At 45.3% G+C, this 26,213-nt stretch overlaps 1 protein-coding gene across 1 annotated transcript in view; it reads right to left on the minus strand.

Moving 5' to 3' along the window:
• Positions 1 to 26,213, minus strand: part of GPC3 (glypican 3) — a 669,985-nt gene that overhangs the window by 382,885 nt on the left and 260,887 nt on the right. Inside the window, exon 3 of the mRNA XM_075323731.1 lies at positions 15,616 to 16,307. Coding sequence (XP_075179846.1) covers positions 15,616 to 16,307 — 692 coding nt within the window. The remainder of the gene's footprint in view (positions 1 to 15,615; positions 16,308 to 26,213) is intronic.

Here is a 26,213-nt window from a genome sequence, read left to right on the forward strand (position 1 = left end):
TGCACCACAGTGGTCGCCATCCCTTTTAGACAGGCTGATGATCGAAAATGACTCTGAATGAGTATTTTTATAAACATTTGTTCCCTAATTGTTGCCTTTTCTAAAGATGGATGGATGGATGAACAGATAGAGAGAGAGATGATAAATAGATAGAGGGATAGATAGATAGATAGATAGATAATGGATAGATAGATAGATAGAGGGATATATAGATAATGGATAGATAGATACTGTAGATGGATAGATAGATAGATAGATAGATAGATAGATAGATAGATAGATAGATAGATAGATAGATAGATAGATAATGGATAGATACAGTCATATGAAAAAGTTTGGGCACCCCTATTAATGTTAACCTTTTTTCTTTATAACAATTTGGTTTTTTGCAGCAGCTATTTCAGTTTCATATATCTAATAACTGATGGACTGAGTAATATTTCTGGATTGAAATGAGGTTTATTGTACTAACAGAAAATGTGCAATCCGCATTTAAACTAAATTTGACCGGTGCAAAAGTATGGGTATCTCAACGTAAAAGTGACATTAATATTTTGTAGATCCTCCTTTTGCAAAAATAACAGCCTCTAGTCACTTTCTGTAGCTTTTAATCAGTTCCTGGATGAAGGTATATTTGACCATTCCTGTTTACAAAACAATTCCAGTTCAGTTAAGTTTGATGGTCGCCGAGCATGGACAGATGCTGCAAATCATCCCACAGATGTTCAATGATATTCAGGTCTGGGGACTGGGATGGCCATTCCAGAACATTGTAATTGTTCCTCTGCATGAATGCCTGAGTAGATTTGGAGCGGTGTTTTGGATCATTGTCTTGCTGAAATATCCATCCCCTGCGTAACTTCAACTTCGTCACCGATTCTTGCACATTATTGTCAAGAATCTGTTGATACTGAGTTAAATCCATGCGACCCTCAACTTTAACAAGATTCCCGGTGCCGGCATTGGCCACACAGCCCCAAAGCATGATGGAACTACTGTCGGTAGCAAGTGCTTTTCTTGGAATGCCGTGGTTTTTTGCCTCCATGCATAACGCCTTTTTGTATGACCAAACAACTCAATCTTTGTTTCTTCAGTCCACAGGACCTTCTTCCAAAATGTAACTGGCTTGTCCAAATATGCTTTTGCATATCTCAGGCGACTGTTTGTGGCGTGCTTGCAGAAACGGCTTCTTTTGCATCACTCTCCCATACAGCTTCTCCTTGTGCAACGTGCGCTGTATTGTTGACCGATGCACATTGACACCATCTGCAGCAAAATGATGCTGCAGGTCTTTGGAGGTGGTCTGTGGATTGTCCTTGACTGTTCTCACCATTCTTCTTCTCTGCCTTTCTGATATTTTTCTTGGCCTGCCACTTCTGGGCTTAACAAGAACTGTACCTGTGTTCTTCCATTTCCTTACTATGTTCCTCACAGTGGAAACTGACAGTTTAAATCGCTGAGACAACTTTTTGTATCCTTCCCCTGAACAACTATGTTGAATAATCTTTGTTTTCAGATCATTTGAGAGTTGTTTTGAGGAGCCCATGATGCCACTCTTCATAGAAGATTCAAATAGGAGAACAACTTGCAAGTGGCCACCTTAAATACCTTTTCTCATGATTGGATACACCTGCCTATGAAGTTCAAAGCTCAATGAGGTTACAAAACCAATTTAGTGCTTTAGTAAGTCAGTAAAAAGTAGTTAGGAGTGTTCAAATCAAGAAATTGATACGGGTGCCCATACTTTTGCACCGGTCAAATTTTGTATAAATGCGGATTGCACATTTTCTGTTAGTACAATAAACCTCATTTCAATCCAGAAATATTACTCAGTCCATCAGTTATTAGATATTTGAAACTGAAATAGCTGTTGCAAAAACCCAATTTGTTATAAAGAAAAAAGGTTAACATTAATAGGGGTGCCCAAACTTTCTTATATGACTGTAGATAGAAAGATAATGGATAGATAGATAGATAGATAGATAGATAGATGGAGTTACGTATCTTTAATATTATTTTGTTGAAGCTGCTGTTTGAGTAGTGTAGTCCGACAGAGTGTGTTTCCCATTCGGTGTACTTAGGCTCATTGATATTCATTCTTTCACTCTATGAACTTAACAAAGGGCACGGGGTGGCGGCTGGGCAGAACCAACTTAGCTAAGGGCACTGCCATTCAATGCACAGAGTAGGAACTTGATTTCAAGGCGGCACATTCTGATCTAGCCCTTCTGACAGCCTGTGATTGTGCTCTCAGTTATGTCTAAGTGCTTCGCAATGCCCGGCTCTGCTGGTATTATCTCTAGTGAGTGATGAAGGTGGCCAGCGCATTGAATGACATTAAATATTATATGAAAATAGGAAAAACTTGCAGAACCAGAACTTGCTGCACAAAGACAAGAAAATAAGTATTAGAATTGCATCTCAGATTAGGAGTCTGCTACGTGAAAGGTAGATATTCAGAGAAGAATTGTAAATACAGTTGAACCTTGGATTAAGAGTAACTTGGTTTGAGAGCGTTTTGCGAGACAAGTAAAGCTTTTTACAAATGTGTAACTTGGTTTAAGAGCAATGTTTTGCAATAAGAGCAAATACTCACCGTGCACACTTCCGGTTCCGCCTTTTCATCACATTCTGACCCGCTCTAGAGGTACCTTTCTGTACATATGTACTGTATACAGTATACCATTGTACAGTATATACTATATAGCATGTCTAGCAATTTGCATTTGTGGATACAGAATTGTACTTTCTTTCTGCTAACCAGTACAGCACATTGCTTATACTGAATCTCTCATACACCAACAATTCTATTGGAAGCTAAAGTGCAGTTTAATTTGTTTTATGTTTTTTACTGTACAGTATTTTGTATTAGTGACTGTAATAATTTTATATGAATACAGAACATTATTTTGTATTACTCTAATAAGTTTACACAAATACAGGAAATATTTTTGGGTTGTGGAACGAATTGTCTGTGTTTCAGTTATTTCCTATGGGAAAATTTGCTTTGATATAAGAGTAACTTGGTTTAAGACACTCCCGGAACCAATTATACTCTTAATCCAAGGTTCCACTGTATTGTGAACCGAGTAGAGAAGAAAGAGTTGCAAGTATCCATAAAATAAGTGGTAGATGGAATTTTGAAAAAAAAAAAAACGGAGAACATGAGAATTAGGCTACGTTCACATGTCGAGTAATGATCCATTAGAACAGATCCATTGGCAAAAGGGTTGTGGAAACACAACTTTTTTGTCTGTTTTGAAAATATTGATTTCTCCAGGATTCATTATTTTAACATTGGAGTTTATGGAAAACGGATCCGATAACTGATCGCTATTTAGCCATCCGTTTTTTTTTCCTTGCCGTTGTAAAGGATTAATTTTTTGCTTACTAGATCCTTCAAATGAAAGATAAATAACAATCAGGTAATGGTGGATGCATTTTCCAAAGACTCCCATTTTAAAAAAACGGATCTTGCACAAATCTCTTTTTTTCAAAACTTTTTTGGGAATGAATCCATTCTAACAGATGACTACTGGACATGTGAGCTCAGCCTAAGGCCTCTTTCACACGTCCGTGAAAATCACGCACATTTTACACGGACGTGTCATAGGTGCATATTGTCCTCCGTGTGCCGTGTTTATGGCACACGCGTGTTCTCCGTGTGCTATCCGTGATAATACACGGGGAACGGGAACTTTCTGCTCACCTGTCCCTGGCATTGCTGTCCGTGGTGCTGATCTGCGGTCACCGGTCCTGCCAACTCCCAGCTGCTGCTGCTTCTGGCCCGCAGTGGAATGAATATTCATGAGCATAATGAGCGGTGGTCGGAAGCGAGTGACAGCAGCGGCAGAGACAGCAGCGCTGGATAAGGTGAGTATAGAAATTCTTTTTATTTCACAGGCATGTGTGTTTTCTCCGGTGCGTGTCACACGGATCACATCCTTGCGGTCCATGTGACACCCGTGATGCCGGAGAAAAATGGACATGTCTACGTGTGGAACACACATATGCTACACACGGACACACAGTTCATGGCAAAACACGGACGTGAGCGCAGATCCATTGATTTTAATGGGTCTACATGTGCCTGTGTCTCCGGCACAGACCAAACACATACCGGAGACGCAGACGTGTGAAGGGGGCCTAAAGAAGGAAAAATACCAAGAAGTGAGGCAGTACAGATCACAACAAATCACACAGGCTGAGTTCTTATGTCCTGTAATCATCCATTAGAATGGATCCAGCAGAGATCCGCTGGCAAAAAAAAAATCTGCAAACACAACTTTTTTGTCCTTTATTAAATAGCTGATTTCTGCCGGATCCATTTTTTTTTTTACATTGGAGTCTATGGAGAACGAATTCGTTAACGAATTTATATTTATCGTCCATTTGAAATAGATCCTATAAGAAAAATGGATCACGTAACAGATCCATTCTCCATAGACCCCCAACGTTAAAAAAGCGGATCAGGCAGAAATCAGTCATTTAACTATGGACAAAAAAGAACTCACATAATTAATGCAAATCTTTCACCAGATTTTATAATACAAACTATGTATATTATTAAATCGACTTCTTAGACATAATGGTGTGACGGGGTGTACAGCAGAGCAAGGAGAGACAACAGGCCGAGGAACGATCCAACAGGTTTATTCACAAGAACACTGGAACAGCACACGATAAGTCCACGTAAAACAGATTCGGGGGCCCTTCCCGACAATCCTCGGACCGGATTACAAAGCAATCGTCCTTACAGTAGTCCAAAGAGTTCCACACAATCCCACGGGCCGCCACACAGGCCTAGCTCCGTCCGTGTCCACAGCCACACAGGCTGGAGCTCCTGCTCCCTTCAAGTTTCAGCTCACTCTGAAGTTACAAAAAGGGAAATGCATTGTCTGTGCTCCTTGACCAGCCCACCATGTTCAGGGGGTGGGGGTCACACATCCTATCATCAATGGTTTGGTCCATCACAGGGCTCCGATATGTCTGCCAGCCACAGTAGATGAAGGGATCCCCTGCTGTGCAGAACAATGACTATTCCTTCACTGGCCAATGCAATTACAGATTAGATACACAACTCTGGAAAGAAGAGGACAGGCTATTTACATAATCACATTAGATGCCAAGACTACAATTGTATGAGAGAGACACATTGAGATCAGTAGCTCCCCCAAGGAAATACATGAATTACAACTAATACAACCAGGGAAATATGCATATCATGACATAGTATCACAGCATATACAGTGAGAGGGTAAATTACATCTTCACAATCCCTCCCCCTCCCAACTTGTGTACGTACTAGGGACCTCTACAGGTCACTGGTTAAGTACACACAGGCAGAGCGTTACTTACATGTGGCTTCATGCAGCCACGAATTGGCATCGTAGCTCTCCCACATCATTGCCCAGGAGAACAGCTGCAGGCAGACCACCCATCACCCCAACCACACATCGCTTGACCCCAAAACCAAAGTTCAGATCCACAGTGGCTGTGGGAATAGTCCTCCATTGTCCACCAGCCAGTTCAATAACAATCCCAGGTCCTCTATGGATTGCCTCAGGCCGAACCACTCGGGGATCAGCCAGTGTGAGGAAAGCACCCGAGTCACAAAATCCAACAAGTCTCTGTCCATCCAGCACAACCTCCTGCAAGTGCTTACCTCGATGAGCAGAAGTCGTCATAACTGCGGGTCGCACCCCGTAAACTCCTGGTGGTGCAACATGGGGGGCTGAGTCACTAGGCCAGTCCTCACATAACGGTGCCACATCTTCCTCCATGGCACTGGGCTGTAAATAATTAACAATCCGATTGGGTGCAGGATCAGTCCTCATTTGAACAGCTGGGCAGGAGACTTGCCGATGCCCTGGCTGTCCACATTGATAGCATCTGAGCTGGGTCTCCCTCCATCCAAGGCGTCCTCTTGGGTAAGGGGTAGGGGAACTTGGAGGCCGGCTCCCACCTGAAGGTGCTGTAGGGGTTTGAGGATGATTCCTCCATGGCCTGGCTGGGCATGAGGCCTGCAAATGCCCGGGATGCCTACAAACATAACACCTGCGCTCTGTTACTTCCTCTCCCCGGCGTATTCCAGAAAGTGCAGTAGAAGCAACTGGAGGCACATTAACACGGGTATCAACATGTGGTGGCTTAGAGGAACGGGGAACAATGGGGACAGAATAACTGGGGGCATCCGGTGTTGTGGAGCTGTTAGGCGTCTCTCCATCCTCCAACAGAATCCTCCACTGAGGCTTGATGGTGAGAGCCTCATCAGCGAGAGCAGCAGATTCCTCCACTGTCGCTGGTTTTCTCTCACGCACCCATTCCCGGATCTCAGCGGGGCACTGGGCAAAGAATTGTTCTTTTAGGATGACCTGCAGGAAGGTCTCCCAAGATAAGGCCTCCTCTGCCTCCAGCCAGCGATTACATATTTGTTTGAGTCTATGAGCATATATCTTAAAAGACACTTCCCCATCACAGGCTAAAGCACGGAACTGAGTCCTGTAAGTGTCTGGGGTCACAGCATAATGTTTTAGAATAGTCTGTTTAATCTCCGCATACTCACAGTTCCACCGAGGGTCCATAGCTCTATAGGCTTCAGCAGCTCCCCCCTCTAGGAGCCCAACCAGATGCCGGGCGCGCTCCCTTTCTGGGACTTCCATTAATCGACACTGATGCTCAAAGTCCTGGAAGAAGCCCTCAATGTCACCAGCAGCCTCATTAAACTGCTTGAAGTCTTTGCGGGACACCCTGGGAAGTTCCCTCATGATGGGTGCTGGGGTTACAGTCTGTCTGGAACCTCTCGCGGCTTCCACAGCGAGCTGCTTATCCAGCAATGCCATCTCCTCCATCCTGCGCTCCTTCTCTTCAGCTCCACGCATGGCCTCCCTCTTATCTTCTATGGTGGCCTCATCTCCAAGCAGTGCCATCTTTTCCTTGTACCACACAATCCATTGACTTTTTTGGGTATTTACCTCCAGCTCCCGTCTTTCCTCCCTTTGCTGTGAGGATCCTTCCTGCACGTCATTTTGCGAGCAGACTCCTTCTAGCGCCTCAATCAGCTGCTCCTTGGAGAGTCCTTTGAAACGAACTCCTACTTCACGGGCCTTTGATTGCAGGCTCCCCAAAGTCCAGGTCTTGTACTCTGCAGTGCTGGTTCCTGATGTTGAGCCATTGTCCTCCATTCCTTCTGCTCTGATCCCAGCGCTGCCAACCAGTTTGTGACGGGGTGTACAGCAGAGCAAGGAGAGACAACAGGCCGAGGAACGATCCAACAGGTTTATTCACAAGAACACTGGAACAGCACACGATAAGTCCACGTAAAACAGATTCGGGGGCCCTTCCCGACAATCCTCGGACCGGATTACAAAGCAATCGTCCTTACAGTAGTCCAAAGAGTTCCACACAATCCCACGGGCCGCCACACAGGCCTAGCTCCGTCCGTGTCCACAGCCACACAGGCTGGAGCTCCTGCTCCCTTCAAGTTTCAGCTCACTCTGAAGTTACAAAAAGGGAAATGCATTGTCTGTGCTCCTTGACCAGCCCACCATGTTCAGGGGGTGGGGGTCACACATCCTATCATCAATGGTTTGGTCCATCACAGGGCTCCGATATGTCTGCCAGCCACAGTAGATGAAGGGATCCCCTGCTGTGCAGAACAATGACTATTCCTTCACTGGCCAATGCAATTACAGATTAGATACACAACTCTGGAAAGAAGAGGACAGGCTATTTACATAATCACATTAGATGCCAAGACTACAATTGTATGAGAGAGACACATTGAGATCAGTAGCTCCCCCAAGGAAATACATGAATTACAACTAATACAACCAGGGAAATATGCATATCATGACATAGTATCACAGCATATACAGTGAGAGGGTAAATTACATCTTCACAATCCCTCCCCCTCCCAACTTGTGTACGTACTAGGGACCTCTACAGGTCACTGGTTAAGTACACACAGGCAGAGCGTTACTTACATGTGGCTTCATGCAGCCACGAATTGGCATCGTAGCTCTCCCACATCATTGCCCAGGAGAACAGCTGCAGGCAGACCACCCATCACCCCAACCACACATCGCTTGACCCCAAAACCAAAGTTCAGATCCACAGTGGCTGTGGGAATAGTCCTCCATTGTCCACCAGCCAGTTCAATAACAATCCCAGGTCCTCTATGGATTGCCTCAGGCCGAACCACTCGGGGATCAGCCAGTGTGAGGAAAGCACCCGAGTCACAAAATCCAACAAGTCTCTGTCCATCCAGCACAACCTCCTGCAAGTGCTTACCTCGATGAGCAGAAGTCGTCATAACTGCGGGTCGCACCCCGTAAACTCCTGGTGGTGCAACATGGGGGGCTGAGTCACTAGGCCAGTCCTCACATAACGGTGCCACATCTTCCTCCATGGCACTGGGCTGTAAATAATTAACAATCCGATTGGGTGCAGGATCAGTCCTCATTTGAACAGCTGGGCAGGAGACTTGCCGATGCCCTGGCTGTCCACATTGATAGCATCTGAGCTGGGTCTCCCTCCATCCAAGGCGTCCTCTTGGGTAAGGGGTAGGGGAACTTGGAGGCCGGCTCCCACCTGAAGGTGCTGTAGGGGTTTGAGGATGATTCCTCCATGGCCTGGCTGGGCATGAGGCCTGCAAATGCCCGGGATGCCTACAAACATAACACCTGCGCTCTGTTACTTCCTCTCCCCGGCGTATTCCAGAAAGTGCAGTAGAAGCAACTGGAGGCACATTAACACGGGTATCAACATGTGGTGGCTTAGAGGAACGGGGAACAATGGGGACAGAATAACTGGGGGCATCCGGTGTTGTGGAGCTGTTAGGCGTCTCTCCATCCTCCAACAGAATCCTCCACTGAGGCTTGATGGTGAGAGCCTCATCAGCGAGAGCAGCAGATTCCTCCACTGTCGCTGGTTTTCTCTCACGCACCCATTCCCGGATCTCAGCGGGGCACTGGGCAAAGAATTGTTCTTTTAGGATGACCTGCAGGAAGGTCTCCCAAGATAAGGCCTCCTCTGCCTCCAGCCAGCGATTACATATTTGTTTGAGTCTATGAGCATATATCTTAAAAGACACTTCCCCATCACAGGCTAAAGCACGGAACTGAGTCCTGTAAGTGTCTGGGGTCACAGCATAATGTTTTAGAATAGTCTGTTTAATCTCCGCATACTCACAGTTCCACCGAGGGTCCATAGCTCTATAGGCTTCAGCAGCTCCCCCCTCTAGGAGCCCAACCAGATGCCGGGCGCGCTCCCTTTCTGGGACTTCCATTAATCGACACTGATGCTCAAAGTCCTGGAAGAAGCCCTCAATGTCACCAGCAGCCTCATTAAACTGCTTGAAGTCTTTGCGGGACACCCTGGGAAGTTCCCTCATGATGGGTGCTGGGGTTACAGTCTGTCTGGAACCTCTCGCGGCTTCCACAGCGAGCTGCTTATCCAGCAATGCCATCTCCTCCATCCTGCGCTCCTTCTCTTCAGCTCCACGCATGGCCTCCCTCTTATCTTCTATGGTGGCCTCATCTCCAAGCAGTGCCATCTTTTCCTTGTACCACACAATCCATTGACTTTTTTGGGTATTTACCTCCAGCTCCCGTCTTTCCTCCCTTTGCTGTGAGGATCCTTCCTGCACGTCATTTTGCGAGCAGACTCCTTCTAGCGCCTCAATCAGCTGCTCCTTGGAGAGTCCTTTGAAACGAACTCCTACTTCACGGGCCTTTGATTGCAGGCTCCCCAAAGTCCAGGTCTTGTACTCTGCAGTGCTGGTTCCTGATGTTGAGCCATTGTCCTCCATTCCTTCTGCTCTGATCCCAGCGCTGCCAACCAGTTTGTGACGGGGTGTACAGCAGAGCAAGGAGAGACAACAGGCCGAGGAACGATCCAACAGGTTTATTCACAAGAACACTGGAACAGCACACGATAAGTCCACGTAAAACAGATTCGGGGGCCCTTCCCGACAATCCTCGGACCGGATTACAAAGCAATCGTCCTTACAGTAGTCCAAAGAGTTCCACACAATCCCACGGGCTGCCACACAGGCCTAGCTCCGTCCGTGTCCACAGCCACACAGGCTGGAGCTCCTGCTCCCTTCAAGTTTCAGCTCACTCTGAAGTTACAAAAAGGGAAATGCATTGTCTGTGCTCCTTGACCAGCCCACCATGTTCAGGGGGTGGGGGTCACACATCCTATCATCAATGGTTTGGTCCATCACAGGGCTCCGATATGTCTGCCAGCCACAGTAGATGAAGGGATCCCCTGCTGTGCAGAACAATGACTATTCCTTCACTGGCCAATGCAATTACAGATTAGATACACAACTCTGGAAAGAAGAGGACAGGCTATTTACATAATCACATTAGATGCCAAGACTACAATTGTATGAGAGAGACACATTGAGATCAGTAGCTCCCCCAAGGAAATACTTGAATTACAACTAATACAACCAGGGAAATATGCATATCATGACATATTATCACAGCATATACAGTGAGAGGGTAAATTACATCTTCACAAATGGGACTGCTGTTCTATTAAACTTTACACCTAATCTCTGCCCTCCTAACCATGATTTACAGCTCCTCAGTGCCCCTCCTCCCTGGTGCTGCTTAGATCTCACACTGGCAGTACAAGCTGCAGCTGTCAGTCAGGCTGGATAGATGGACACTGAATACACTTGGACTTATGAGCTATCTGACTCTTTAGATGGATTCATAAAATGTTCATCTTATACAGCCTTAGTAAAGTACTTAAGGCCACATTACACGTAACAACATCGCTAACGAGATGTCGTTGGGGTCACGGAACTCGTGACGCACATCTGGCCTCATTAGCGGCGGCGTTGCGTGTGACGCGTACAAACGACAGCTAACGATCAAAAATACTCACCTTATCGTTGATCGTTGACACGTCATTCTAATCCCAAATATCGTTGATGGTGCAAGATGCAGGTTGTTTGTCGTTCCTGCGGCAGCACACATCGCTACGTGTGACACCTCAGGAACGACGAACAACACCGAGCCTGCGTCCTCCGGCAACGAGGTGGGCGTCACTTTCTTTCGACTGCTCTCCACCCCTCCGCTTCTATTGGACGGCTGCCGTGTGATGTCGCTGTGACGCCGAACGAACCGCCCCCTTAGAAAGGAGGCTGTTCGCCGGCCACAGCGACGTCGCTAGGCAGGTAAGTATGTGTGACGTGTACTAGCGATATTGTGCACCACGGGCAGCGATTTGCCCGTCACGCACAAACGACAGGGGCGGGTGCTTTCAGCTGCGTGTAAAGCCCCCTTTACACAGAAAAGTCATTGTAAGTCCACCAATCTCATCAGGTCTAAAAGAAATGTAATTAGAAATGCAGTTTGTATGTTACAAGTTTAGATCATGTAAAGATAGATAGAATTCTTTTTGTAATGTCAACCCTTGAAAAAACCATGGCACGTCCTGCAGCAGGACACCACATCAATGAGGTTCAGTTTTGACTTTCCGCAATTTTTCCTTCCTCTATTCAAATGCAGCTGTTATTGGAGAGGGATTATAAGTGCTCGCATGATAAGTGGGCAGATAAGTGAGATTGCTGGAGTCTTTGTTCACTGGTAAATACACTTCACCATGGAATTAAAACTAAAACCTTATAATCTCAAAAGTGGAATATATTTAGTTTTACTGTAGACGAGACTGCCATACTCTGCTGTGCTGAACTCATGCTCCCTGTACTCATCATACTGGCCATTCTTCCATTCTTTGGCCATTCTTTACCTGTTCTTAAGCAACAATATTCTGCAATATTACACAAACCAATACTAAATTAAATTAAAAAAAACATGACTGTAGCAGCCCATGGGAAAACATTTGTTTGGAGTACTCCTCCCAGTGAGTGTATGTATGTATGTATGTGTATGTATGTGTGTGTGTGTGTGTGTGTGTGTGTGTGTGTGTGTGTGTGTGTGTGTGGTGTGTGTATATGTGTGTGTGTGTGTGTGTGTATGTCCACTAAAGGAATCTGCACCGTCCCATTCACAAATCACAAAATTTTGCATAGACACCTCATTTGACTCAGGGAATGTCATAGACTATGTTTTGAGGGGAAACTTTAACCCCGCACTTTGCAGTTATTCACCAAAAAACCTGCTTACAATGGAGGTCAATGAAGCTGGGAATGGATCTGTTATTATAGACTCCTATTATGAACAGAGAGAGAGACACACAGAGAGACCCCCACACACACACAGAAAAAGACAAACACAGAAAGAGACACACAGAAATAGACATACACAGAAAGAGGCACACAGAAAGAGAGACACATACACAGAAAGAGACACATTCACAGAAAGAGACACGCACACAGAAAGAGACACGCACACAGAAAGAGACACGCACACAGAAAGAGACACGCACACAGAAAGAGACACGCACACAAAAAGAGACACATACACAGGAAGAGACACGCACACAGAAAGAGACACATTCACAGAAAGAGACACATTCACAGAAAGAGACAGGCACACAGAAAGAGACACATACGCAGAAAGAGACGCACACAGAAAGAGACACGCACACAGAGACACAGACACACACAGAAAGAGACACACACACACACACATATAGATAGAGACATACACAGCTAGACACACAGATAGACACACACAAAGAGACAAACATACACACAGAAAGAGACACATACATAGAAAGAGACAAACACAGAAAAGCACACACCGAAAGATACATACACAGAAAGAAACACACACATAAAGAGACACACACAGAAAGACACACAGAAAGAGATACACACACACAGAAACAGACAAAAGTTAACCAAATGTGCAGGGAGATTTTCAGAGAAACAAACTACAACCTTGATGAACTCACAGCATTGTTTACTGTTTTAGTTTTAATAATACAATTTCTGTTTGTTCAGTTTGTGACTTTTATGTGCAAAACATATTTTTGTTAACGCATTTTATTTTGTTATAGTTAAGAATAGTTAGTTACGATCCCGGGCTATATTGGGTAATGCGGCCAGTAGTTCATATCTCCCAACCTACAAGGAAAGCAAGAGGGACACATAATGCAGTGCGGAAAGCACAGGGCGGTATGGATTTAGAACCTCACCCATGAGCCACACCAATAACTGCGCCTCTAAACCCATTAAATAATTATTTCTCCCCACAATGCCTAGAGTAAAAAAATGTTAGAAAGTGATGGACAATGTTTAATGCTGTTTTCACAATACTACTAATCCCTTCCATTGTCCTACTCCATTACATGAGCAGAGCAATGGACGGCAGCCGGGGACACATTCATTAGACACAAACCAGCGCAGCCCGACTGTCTCCACTGACTATAATGAGCTTTGTCAACTTTCTGTCAGAGGTGTTCATCAAACTTCAAACTGAACCTCTTGTTCTTATACGTCCATGCTGAGAGTCTCCTCTGCGCTCCTTTCTGTCCTCAGGGCACGACGTGTCACTACTTTGCCTTTTGCACCAGGACAGGTTGTATTTATCAGAGAAGAGCATCTCAAAAAAGGGATGTCTTCAGAGTTAACTCTTTAAATGGGTTTTCCCCCTTTCTACTTTTTCCACAATATTAGCATACCGATGTTAACATATACAGCAGGTGAAATAAGTATTGAACACGTCACCAATTTTTCTCAATAAATATAATCATGGCGGAGAGTGTTGGCACCCTTCAAATTATTCCAGAAAAAGAAGTATTTGTTCCAGAAAATTATTGCAATTGCACATTTAGTCAAACACATGTTTATTTCACTTATGTGTGAATTGGAACAACACAAAAAACACTGAAAAAAAAAAGACAAATTGGACATAATTTCACACAAAACACCAAAAAAGAGCAGGACAAAATTGTTGGCACCTTTATGTGGATAAACAACTTTGTTTCAAGCATGTGTGATGCCCGTTCAAATTCACTTGTGGCAATTAACAGGTGTGGGCAATATGAAAATAACACCTGAAACCAGGAAAAAGGGGAGAAGTTGACTCAAATAATATCAACAATCTCAAGGTTACAAGTTCATCTCCAGATATTTTAATGTTTCTTTATCCACTGTGTGCAATATACTTAAGAAGTTTACAACCCATAGCACTGTATCAAACCTCCCTCGACGTGGACGGCAGAGAAATTCAAGCTGTCCTACAAGCTCAGGGTGCATCAGTGTCAGCGAGAGCTATTCATCTATACTTGACTGAAATGAAATGTTATGGCAGGAGACCCAGGAGGACCCCACTGCTGACAAAGAGACATAAAATAGCTACAAAAAAAGCTAGACTGCAGTTTGCCAAAATGTATGTGTATACGCGAAAAATTGTGGACAGATATGCCGAAGATAGAGCTTTTTGATACAGCACAACATTCTACTGTTTATTGAAAACATAATGAGGCCTACAAAGAAAAGAACACAGTACCTACAGTCAAATATGGTGGAGGTTCAAAGATGTTTTGAGGTTGTTTTGCTGTGTCTGGCCCTGGGTGCCTTGGTTGTGTATGAGGTATCATGAAATCTGAAGATTACCAAAGGATTTTGGGTGGCAATGTAGTCGCCAGTAATAATAAATAATAATAGCTTGCAAAAGAAGAGTGGTCCAAGATTCACCAACTGTATATATATATATATATATATATGTATATATATATATATATACACACACAGGACTGTGCTGATGCAAGCTCCACAGATTTCCAGATATTACTACAGGTCTCAAGTTCCAACACTTGTGCTTCTATACCTTAAAACGGTGATGACTTTGTTGGGATTATCAGTAGACAATCATGTAAACTGCACCACCTAAAGTGGCTGTTTTGGTGCTTTTTTAGACCTTTTGGCGCATCACAGAAAAAATCTTCCACTAAATATCTCTGTCTCTCAATAAGATATGATAGAGAAGAACATTCCCTTAGCCACTGAGCCAGACAGCAAATCCCTTTCAAACACAATACTTGGCATGTGCCGACACATGTAGTGTGGAAGAAAGGCCACTTTCCAAGGCATCGTGTATATATATGTAGCAAAAATTTTCTTTATCACATTTTTATAACAAAATTACTAGGGATGATCGAATACCTCAAATATTCGGTTTCGCGAATATCCGAAGAATAGTTCGCCGCTATGCGAATATTCGATGCGCAATGTAAGTCTATGGGAAGCCTGAATAGTTGCTATTCGGCAACAATTTGGGTTTCCCATAGACTAACATTGCGCATTGAATATTCGCAAATAATAGAATAGCACTGACCTATTCGTTGAATATGGGCATAGCCGAATATTTGAGGTATTCGATCATCCCTAAAAATTACATAATGGCACAGTGGTTTTTATTTCTCTACCAATTTAGGACGTTTTTACATTGTTTTTGTAAATTCTCATGTTCAGGCAATGGTCTTCAAATTGCATTGTTAGAATACTACAAAGTAAGTCAATGCTAAAGTACGAGACGAAACAGACTGTAAACCATTGTGGCATTTGGAACTTTCTGCCATTTAAAAAAAAACATACAACTTTATAGTTTTGAGTTTTGACTATGAGTTTAAGGCCATTATTCACATTACGCTTCCAAAAGCTTTTGAAATATTAACGTGACTTACCGCTGTGGAAAGTTTTCCTCCATTCCTTTCAACATGTGCTACAGCTTCGTGGATGAGCGAAAACAGATTTAGTAGAACTCGTTCTAGGTCATAAATCCCATGCATTTCTTTGGCAAGTCTCTCAATTGATGCAATGTATTCATTCCAGTAAGAGTCTATTTCCCCAACGCTAGACAGGCAACCTCGCATAACGGTTCCACAATACCCGGCACACGGACGGGCCAGTAAATGTCCTTGACAGTGGGAGCAGTACCACATTTTCAGAAGGGCTCTACCACAGTCCTTGTTGACCTTTAAGTAGTCAGTAGTATTAATTACTTCAATGCCGAGGTTTAGAGCCTGAAGAAAAACTCGTGAAGCCTGCAAGGACTTGGATACTTGCGTCATGATTGTTTTTGGATACTGACTAAACGCATTGACATCTTGTCTGGCCAGTCGAAGACATTCTACGCTTTCCACCGACTCTTTAAATCCAGGGTTCAAGTAATTGCCGTACACTACCGGGAACAAACCATCGAAGAACTCGTTCACCATATCATTCACATTAATGTCTGAACCCAAGACGTAGAGCGAAATGTCTGTGAATAATTCACCGACCAGTTTGAAGGTCTTAGAAGAGATATTTTGGTAATGAGTCTTAAACATTGTGTTTGTATAATTCCTGGCGTGCCGTATTACCATTTCAAACGCTTCTGCAAGAAAAGAGAAAAGAAGAGAGAGTGAGCGAAATGCAATTTGAATCCACTTTCGTATATTCATTCATTACTGAATAGTTGCTTTTCAAGCTTCAAAACTCACAAGACAAGGATGGATTTTATATGGCCACTCATTTTTCTGCAGATCTATCAGAAGTGCTAATGTAAAATGCTACAATGTCTTTTCCTTTTGTGTCTACAATGCACTTTTATGCACATGTTGTATTCTCAACATACACCAAAATCAAGTAAAAAAGCTTTTATTAAGAACAATGGGCGCCTTACGTGGATCCAGACTTGTACAAGGAATTGCTAAAGTGTTGCCCTGGCAAATAAAAGCCCTTCAACACATAACATCTTTAATGGCTATGCACTAGATTTTATAAAGAATAAGACCTGCGCCTTAATAAATGAGGTTGTTTATTATGATGCTAAGAAAGAATATTGTTACTAGAACCAGATACAGTACCATCAAAAACACTAAGGGCGACTTTGCACACTACGACATCGCAGGTGCGATGTCGGTGGGGTCAAATCGAAAGTGACGCACATCCGGCGTCACTTGCGATGTCGTAGTGTGTAAATCCTAGATGATACGATGAACGAGCGCAAAAGCGTCGTTATCGTATCATCGGTGCAGGCTCCGACATTTCCATAATGCCGATGCCGCAACAGGTACGATGTAGTTCCTCGTTCATGCGGCAGTACACATCGCTCTGTGTGAAGCCGCAGGAACGAGGAACATCTCCGTACCTGCCGCCAGCGGCTATATGGAAGGAAGGAGGTGAGCGGGATGTTTACATCCTGCTCATCTCCGCCCCTCCGCCGCTATTGGCCGCCTGCCGTGTGACGTCGCTGTGACGCCACACGACCCGCCCCCTTAGGAAGGAGGCGGGTCGCCGGCCAGAGCGACAGTCGCAGGGCAGGTGAGTGCATGTGAAGCTGGCATAGCGATAATTATCGCTACGCCAGCTATCATCACAAGATATCGTACCTGCGACAGGGGCGGGGACTATAGCGTGCGACATCGCAGCATTGGCTTGCGATGTCGCAACGTGCAAAGCCCGCCTAAATCTTAGTTTCAATTATTGTGCAAAGTTTCCTACAGAAATGAATCACAGGGTAAACCATTAGGTTTAGTACTCAACTGTTGTATACTTTACTATCAATTAAATGAGTGGAATTCTTAAAATTAGGTACTTGCATTCTCAGCTATAAGGGGAATCTGTCGGCAGGTTTTTGCTATGTAAGCTGAGGACACTATGCTGTAAGGGTTAAGAAGCAAAAAGCAATTATGCCTTTCTTATCTGTGTGTGCAATTGTTTACTTAAAGGGAACCTGTCACCAGATTTGGCCCCTATAAGCTGCAGCAAAAACCAGTGAGCTCTTATATACGGCATTCTAGAATACTGTATATAAGAGCCCAGGCTGCTCTTTATAACGTAAAAAACACTTTTATCATACTCACCTAGGGCAGGTCCGGTTCCGATGGGTGTCGCTGCTCTCCGGTCCAGCGCCTCCTCCATCTTCTGCAACCTCTGTCCTCCTGCCCAGCCCCATGCATGACACAACCGGTGTCACTCACAGTGAGGCCTCCATTGCGCTCCTGCACATGTGCGGGTGATCTTTGACCTTTTCATGCGCCTGCGCATTAAAGTACTCTGCTCTGCCCTCAGCAGGGCAGATCAAAGTGTGCAAGAGCACAATGGAGCCTTCTCTGTGAATGACATTGGATGCGTCATGCACGTGGCTGGGCAGGAGGACGGAGATTGCAGAAGATGGAGGAGGCGCTGGACCGACAGCAGCAACACTCATCGGACCGATCTGCCCACTAGGTGAGTATAATAAAAGTGTTTTTTTTACATTATACAGAGTGGCCTGGGCTCTTATATACTGATAGGGAATTTAGATTGTGAGCCCCAATGGAGACAGTGTTGCCAATCTATGTAAAGCGCTATGGAATTAATAACGCTATATAAATGAATAAATATTAAATATATTATTATATACAGCATTCTAAAATACTATATATAAGAGCTCACTGGTGGTGGCCGCAGCTTATAGGGGCCAAATCTGGTGACAAGTTCCATTTAAACTAATGGCTTTATTACTCTGTGATTAACATTGCAGGACTAGAAATGCACGTGCACAGCAATCCAACACTGCCCCTGCTGTGATTGACACCTCACTGTCAATACACAATCTCTACTGAGAGCCTGATATAGGCAGGGACAGCTCTCTGGGCTCAGCTACATGGTTAAAACGCAATTCTCAACTCATTCTTAAAATTCAACAGCTGCAGCCAGTAATCTATGTGATACAGCGTTGGATTCAGAATCTCCTTGCCTACATTTTGTTGCTGTCAGATGAGATATTAGAAACCTGTGACAGATTCCCCTTTAAAGGGTAAATGTCATAGATTCATACTACCCGAACCATGCTGCATTATTGATGCCAGTTAACTGGAGTGGTGTGATAAGAAGCCGGCAGGGGATCAGAGTCAAATTAGTCACCCGACAAACATTGTCCCCATCTAGCTTTTTAAAGTATGTTTGCTCTGAAACCCCGTTTTGTTCCTGAGTAAGGGCTCCAACACTAGAGATGAGCGAACCGGTCGCGGTTCGGCTCGAGGTCGGTTCGCCGAACGGAGCTCCCGTTCGAGTTCGGTTCGTCGAACGTTCGACGAACCGAACTCGAACTGCATAGGAAACAATGGCAGGCAATCACAAACACATAAAAACACCTAGAAAACACCCTCAAAGGTGTCGAAAAGGTGACAAATAACTCACAACACAACACAAACACATGGGAAAGTGACAAGAACAAATTCTCATGTGAAAACAAAACAGCGATACGAGGAAAAAGAGGACGAGACACAGATATAGGCATGGCATGCCCTTCTAAAATCATGTAAAACACCGCAAGGTGACTCCAAGTGGTGGATCCATGACTTGTTCATTTTGATGAACGTCAGTCTGTCCACATTGTCACTGGACAGACGCGTGCGCTTATCTGTCAGCACACACCCAGCAGCACTGAAGACACGTTCAGAGACAACGCTGGCAGCTGGACACAACAAAATCTCCAAGGCGTAACTGGAGAGCTCTGGCCATTTTTCTAGATTTGAAGCCCAAAAGGAGCAAGGCTCCATTTGCAAAGTCATGGCATCGATGTTCATTTGGAGATACTCCTGTATCATCCTCTCCAGCCGTTGACTATGTGTCAGACTTGTTGTCTCTGGTGGCCTTGCAAAGGAGGGTCTAAAAAAATTATGAAAAGATTCCATAAAATTGCTGTTACCAGCACCAGATACAGTCCTACCGGTACGGGTAGACTGTTGAAGATGACGAGACCGTCCCATGTTTGTCAAGTTACAACTGGGAGATTCACTCCCTGCACCACGGTTGTTTGGTGGAAAAGCCGAGCTAAGATCGAGTAACAGCTTCTGCTGATACTCCTGCATACGTGCGTCCCTTTCTATGGCTGGAATTATGTCACAAAATTTGGACTTGTAACGGGGATCTAATAGTGTGGCAAGCCAGTAGTCATCATCACTTCTAATTTTGACAATACGAGGGTCATGTTGGAGGTAGTGCAACAAGAAGGCACTCATGTGTCTTGCGCAGCCATGCGGACCAAGTCCACGCTGTGTTTGTGGCATTTTTTTTACATTTTCACTCTTACATATAGCTATTGGATTTTTCAAGTCAGTATTCACACAGCAGTTTCTGCTATTCCATGTATTCCCCTTACATAGTCACTGGTGTGCATACCTTATCTCCCCATAGTGATGTTTTTTTAGGTTTTTGCACCCAGTTCGGACTTAGAATGGTGTTCCAAACGTTATTCCTTATTTGTTAGTAGTTTTTTGTTTGTGAACCCTCCCCAACCACACCTATTGACAATCCATATCATACGCATAAATAGCCTGGGTCTCAGCTTCCCATACACGGTAAGTTTTTTTAACTGCATGAGAGGACACACATAAGCTAGGGACCCCAACGTAGAAAAATACTTTGGCGTAGTGTTGGGGCTCTATTGCATTGATCAATTCAGTAGCTAAATTTCTCTTGATTCATATGTTCATGGCAGTAATGCAGATTCCATTTTTCACATTTTCACTCTTGCATATAGCTATTGGATTTTTCAAGTCAGTATTCACACAGCAGTTTATGCTATTACATGTATTCCCCTTCCATAGTCACTGGTGTGCATACCTTATCTCCCCATACAACTGGGAGAATCACTCCCTGCACCTGCACGGTTGTTTGGTGGAAAAGCCGAGCTAAGATCGAGTAACAGCTTCTGCTGATACTCCTGAATACGTGCGTCCCTTTCTATGGCTGGAATTATGTCACAAAATTTGGACTTGTACCGGGGATCTAATAGTGTGGCAATCCAGTAGTCATCATCACTTCTAATCTTGACAATACGAGGGTCATGTTGGAGGTAGTGCAACAAGAAGGCACTCATGTGTCTTGCGCAGCCATGCGGACCAAGTCCACGCTGTGTTTGTGGCATAGAGGTGCTAACCGTTCTTTCATCCTCTGACATCTCCCCCCAACCTCTTTCAACTGAAATTTGACCAAGGTCTCCCTCATCTGCTGAGTCTTCCATGTCCATGGACAGTTCGTCCTCCATTTCTTCATGTTCTCCTGCACCTTCCTCAACATTTCGCCTGCTACTATGCGCCCTTGTTGATCCCTGTCCCCCATGGTCCCATGCCTGCTGCGTTGGTGATGATGAACGTCTGGACCTTGGTGATGTTGTTGTCCCTTGCGCATATGAATCCTCCTGTAGTTCCTCCCCTTCCTGTTGTCCCACCCCCTGACTCCGAATAGTGTTTAGCGTGTGCTCCAGCATGTAAATGACTGGAATTGTCATGCTGATAATGGCATTGTCAGCGCTAAACATATTCATCGCCATGTCGAAACTGTGCAGAAGGGTGCATATGTCCTTGATCTGAGACCACTCCATCAGGGTGATCTGCCCCACCTCTGCATCTCGTTGGCCCAGGCTATACGTCATGACGTATTGCACCAGGGCTCGGCGGTGCTGCCACAGTCGCTGTAACATGTGGAGAGTCGAATTCCAGCATGTCGCCACATCGCATTTCAGGCGATGAACTGGCAGGCTGAAAGACTTCTGGAGAGATGCAAGTCGCTCAGCTGCGGCGGTTGAACGGCGGAAGTGAGCAGACAGTTTTTGTGCCCTGGTCAGAAGGCCATCTAGGCCGGGATAGTGTGTTAAGAATTGCTGGACGACAAGGTTCAACACGTGAGCCATACAAGGCACGTGTGTCACCTTGCCCAGGCGAAGGGCCGCACCCAGGTTTGCAGCATTGTCGCACACGGCCTTACCAGGCTGCAGGTTGAGTGGAGACAACCATTTATTAAACTCTGACCGCAGAGCTGACCACAACTCCTCAGCTGTGTGACTCTTATTCCCAAGACATGTCAAGCTAAAGACCGCCTGATGCCATTGCGCTCTGCTGCCAGCATAGTAATGAGGGGTGTGTGATTCCTTCTGCGCAGTGAGAACGCTGGTGGCCTGACCAGGCAGGCTTGGGGCGGAGGTGGAGGACCCAGATGAGGTGGAGGAGGCAGAAGCAGTGGCGGAACTTGGACAGACAGAGGATTGACACACAAGTCGTGGGGACGGCAAGACTTCTGCAGCAGACCCTTCACCATCTATCACCATAGTTACCCAGTGCGCAGTCAGCGACATGTAACGTCCCTGTCCATGCTTACTGGTCCAAGTATCGGTGGTGAAATGCACCCGTTCACACACAGAGTTTCTCAAGGAAGCGGTGATGTTGTGTGCGACATGCTGGTGTAGCGCGGGCACACCTTTCTTAGAGAAGTAGTGGCGACTAGGCATCTGGTACTGGGGCACAGCGACAGACATAAGGTCTCTAAAATCCTGTGTGTCCACTAGGCGGAAAGGCAGCATTTCGGTAGCCAAGAGCTTACAGAGGGATAGAGTCAACCTCTTAGCTTTGTCATGGGTCGCAGGAAATGGCCTTTTATTTGACCACATCTGAGGGACAGAGATCTGGCTGCTGTGTGTAGACAGTGTTGAGTAGGGTGTCCCTGGAAAAATGCAGGTTTGTGAGGAAAGTGCAGGCGGAGACATGATGTTGCCTTCATCCAACGTTGGTGCTATCGATGTCTGAGAGAGCTGTACACACTCACTTGTTTCCCCTTCCAAACCAACTGACGACCTACCAAGCAAAGTGCCTGTTGCGGTTACAGTGGTGGAAGTTGTGCGTGGAAAACCAGGTGTGACAGCTGTCCCCACAGTCCTAGAAGATGAAGAGCGCGCGGATGCACTGGAAGGGGCAGGCCGTGGATGGTTCGCTCCGCTAGGCCGCATTGCAGCACAGTGAGCTTCCCACCGGGACCTATGATATTTATTCATGTGACGATTCATGGAAGAAGTTGTCAAACTGCTGAGGTTTTGACCTCTACTAACAGACTCACGACAAATTTTACACATCACATAATTTGGGCGATCTTTTTCTATGTCAAAAAAGGACCAGGCTAGGCAAGGCTTAGAGGGCATGCGACCTGCTGAGCCCCCCCGACTAGTGCTCAGAGGCAGAGTGGTGGCTGAGGATGCAGTTGTAGACATGCTACCAGTGCTCCGACTCTGTCCAGGAAGGCGCAAGGTAACTTCGTCGTCGGTTGCATCCTCCTCCACCGCCTCAGTTGACCTCCTCGAGTGCCTGACTGGGGGTTGACAGTAGGTGGGATCTAGAACTTCATCATCAATTGTTGTGTTTGCACTCCCCTCCCCCTCAGACCGAGCCTCTTCTTGCTCTGACCGAATATTTAAGTTGTCTTCCCAATCGGGTATCTGCGTCTCATCTTCCTCATTGTCTATAACCACAGGTGTTACAGTTTGTGACAAAGGGTCAACATTATGCTCAGAAACTTGGTCCTCACAGCCTGAATCAGAGTCACAAAGGTTCTGGGCATCACTGCAGACCATTTCCTGGTCTGTACTCACTGTAGCTTGGGAGTAAACCTCTGATTCCCAGGCTATAGTGTGACTGAACAGCTCTGCAGACTCAGCCATCTCAGTTCCACCATACTGTGCAGGGCTGATGGAGACTTCAGAGCTGGGAGAAAGCAAGTTTGATTGGGATGACAACTCAGAGGACTGTTTTTTTTGGATGCGGTACTTGAAGTGGCTGAGAGGGCACTTGTTGGACCACTTGAGATCCATTCAAGCATTTTCCTTTTTTGACCATCATTTACCTTTGTTCCTGTTGTTCGTGTCCATAAAAAAGGGAGCACATCGGATTGTCCACGGTAAGTAGTAGACATCTTACTTTTGCTGGTAGATGGTCTATCTTCAGCAGATGATAATGGAGCTTTGCCACCTTCCCCACGGACAAACCCTTTTATTCCTTTTCCAGCACGCCTCTTCCCCTTTCCACCAACATCTGTCATTTTGCCACTCATGTTGATTGCAACAAAATTGTGCACTGAAAATGTGGTAGTAAAAATTGAGAGGTGGTGTAGATTGCAGCGGTGGTCTAGCTTTATTAACAGCAGAATAATAAAGAATAAATATTCCTGACAATGCAACTACGGCCCTTAAACTGGCAGCATAAATTGCTAGTATAATGACTTAGTAACTATCAGTTTGAGTGTGCAATGCAGGCAGACGTGCTGCAAATATCTGTGCACTACTGGGACTATACAGAAGTCCAATAGCCACGTTTAGGATGCCACTAGGTTCACTCAGTGTTTGCTAGTATAATGGCTTAGTTATAATGAGTTGGAGTGTGCAATGCAGGCAGAGGTGCTGCAAATATCTTTGCACTAGTGGGACAATACAGAAGTCCAACAGCCACGTTTAGGATGCCACTAAGTTCACTCAGTGTTTGCTAGTATAATGGCTTAGTAACTATCAGTTTGAGTGTGCAATGCAGGCAGACGTGCTGCAAATATCTTTGCACTAGTGGGACAATACAGAAGTCCAATAGCCACGTTTAGGATGCCACTAAGTTCACTCAGTATTTGCTAGTATAATGGCTTAGTAACTATCAGTTTGAGTGTGCAATGCAGGCAGACGTGCTGCAAATATCTGTGCACTACTGGGACTATACAGACGTCCAATAGCCACGTTTAGGATGCCACTAGGTACACTCAGTGTTTGCTAGTATAATGGCCTAGTAACAATGAGTTTGAGTGTGCAATGCAGGCAGACATGCTGCAAATATCTTTGCACTAGTGGGACAATACAGAAGTCCAACAGCCACGTTTAGGATGCCACTAAGTTCACTCAGTGTTTGCTAGTATAATGGCTTAGTAACTATCAGTTTGAGTGTGCAATGCAGGCAGAGGTGCTGCAAATATCTTTGCACTACTGGGACTATACAGAAGTCCAATAGCCACGTTTAGGATGCCACTAGGTACACTCAGTGTTTGCTAGTATAATGGCCTAGTAACAATGAGTTTGAGTGTGCAATGCAGGCAGACGTGCTGCAAATATCTTTGCACTAGTGGGACAATACAGAAGTCCAACAGCCAAGTTTAGGATGCCACTAGGTACACTCAGTGTTTGCTAGTATAATGGCTTAGTTATAATGAGTTTGAGTGTGCAATGCAGGCAGACGTGCTGCAAATATCTTTGCACTAGTGGGACAATACAGAAGTCCAACAGCCACGTTTAGGATGCCACTAGGTACACTCAGTGTTTGCTAGTATAATGGCTTAGTAACAATGAGTTTGAGTGTGCAGAGGACAGGAGGGTACAGTGCCAGGGTTGTGGGTCTCTGGGTAGAGGAATGGAAGCCTGCCTTTCTATCCCTCCTAATGGGGAAATGCAGCGAGGAAATCCCTGACCTTAGCTACACAGACGCTGTCATCTTGTGTAGCTGTTAAACTCTGTTTTCAGGACCTGTCACCTATGGCTCTGACCCTGCCGGTACGAGCCCTTAAAAGGACTGATGGAAAGTGCTCTCCCTAAGCTGTCCAGCGCTGTGTATGGAGTGCATACAGCAGTATCGGCGATAGGACTCAGGACGGAGCTGCGCCAGTGATGTCTGACACCAAGGACGCAGAAGGCAGATAATGGCGTGCTGGAGGAAAATGTCCGGTTTTATAATGCAGGGACATGTGACATGGACATCCTATCACACATGCCGTTGCTTCTCTGGCTAAAAGTCCACTTAGCTGTGTGTGTGTCTGGGATTGGCTGACATGCTGGCCTTCCCCACTACACGCGCGCGCTTAGGGAAGGAAGACAAGAAAAAAAAAAAATCCATTATCCATACAGCAGTGATCTGAAGGCGCTGCTCCCGCACACTATACACTGAAATTTCATAATAGTGTGAGTCACAGAGTAACTTACACTATTACAGCGGAAAGCCAGCTAGGAATTAGCTGGTTTTTTTGCTGCTAGAACCGTTCTCGAACGTATCTAGAACTATCGGGCTTTTGCAAAAAAGCTCGAGTTCTAGTTCGATCTAGAACAGCCCCCAAAATCACTCGAGCCGCGAACTGGAGAACCACGAACCTAGAACCGCGCTCAACTCTATCCAACACACATCCGTTAAAACCACGCACGTGTGATACGGGCCGTTTTTCGGGTCCGTTTTCCGTTTTTTTAGGTCCGTTTTTATGGTATGTGTGGCCTGCGTGTGTATCCCGTATGCTAGCCGTATGTGCGTGTGGAATGTCCGTGTGTGCGTGAGTGAAATAACTGACGCGTGTGTGTTGTCCATGTGAAATGTACGTGTGTGATGCAAAATGTCGTTACTACATGTCGGATGACAGAGTAGCGGGATGAGAATGAACTCGGGTGAACTTCACCCGACTTCATTGTCATGCCGCGGCTCTGTCTTTGTGCCGTGTACTGATTAGCGGTCACCTGTGAAGGATTCACCGG

This window comes from Anomaloglossus baeobatrachus, chromosome 9, assembly GCF_048569485.1.
Source record: "Anomaloglossus baeobatrachus isolate aAnoBae1 chromosome 9, aAnoBae1.hap1, whole genome shotgun sequence".
Classification (NCBI taxonomy): Eukaryota; Metazoa; Chordata; class Amphibia; order Anura; family Aromobatidae; genus Anomaloglossus; species Anomaloglossus baeobatrachus.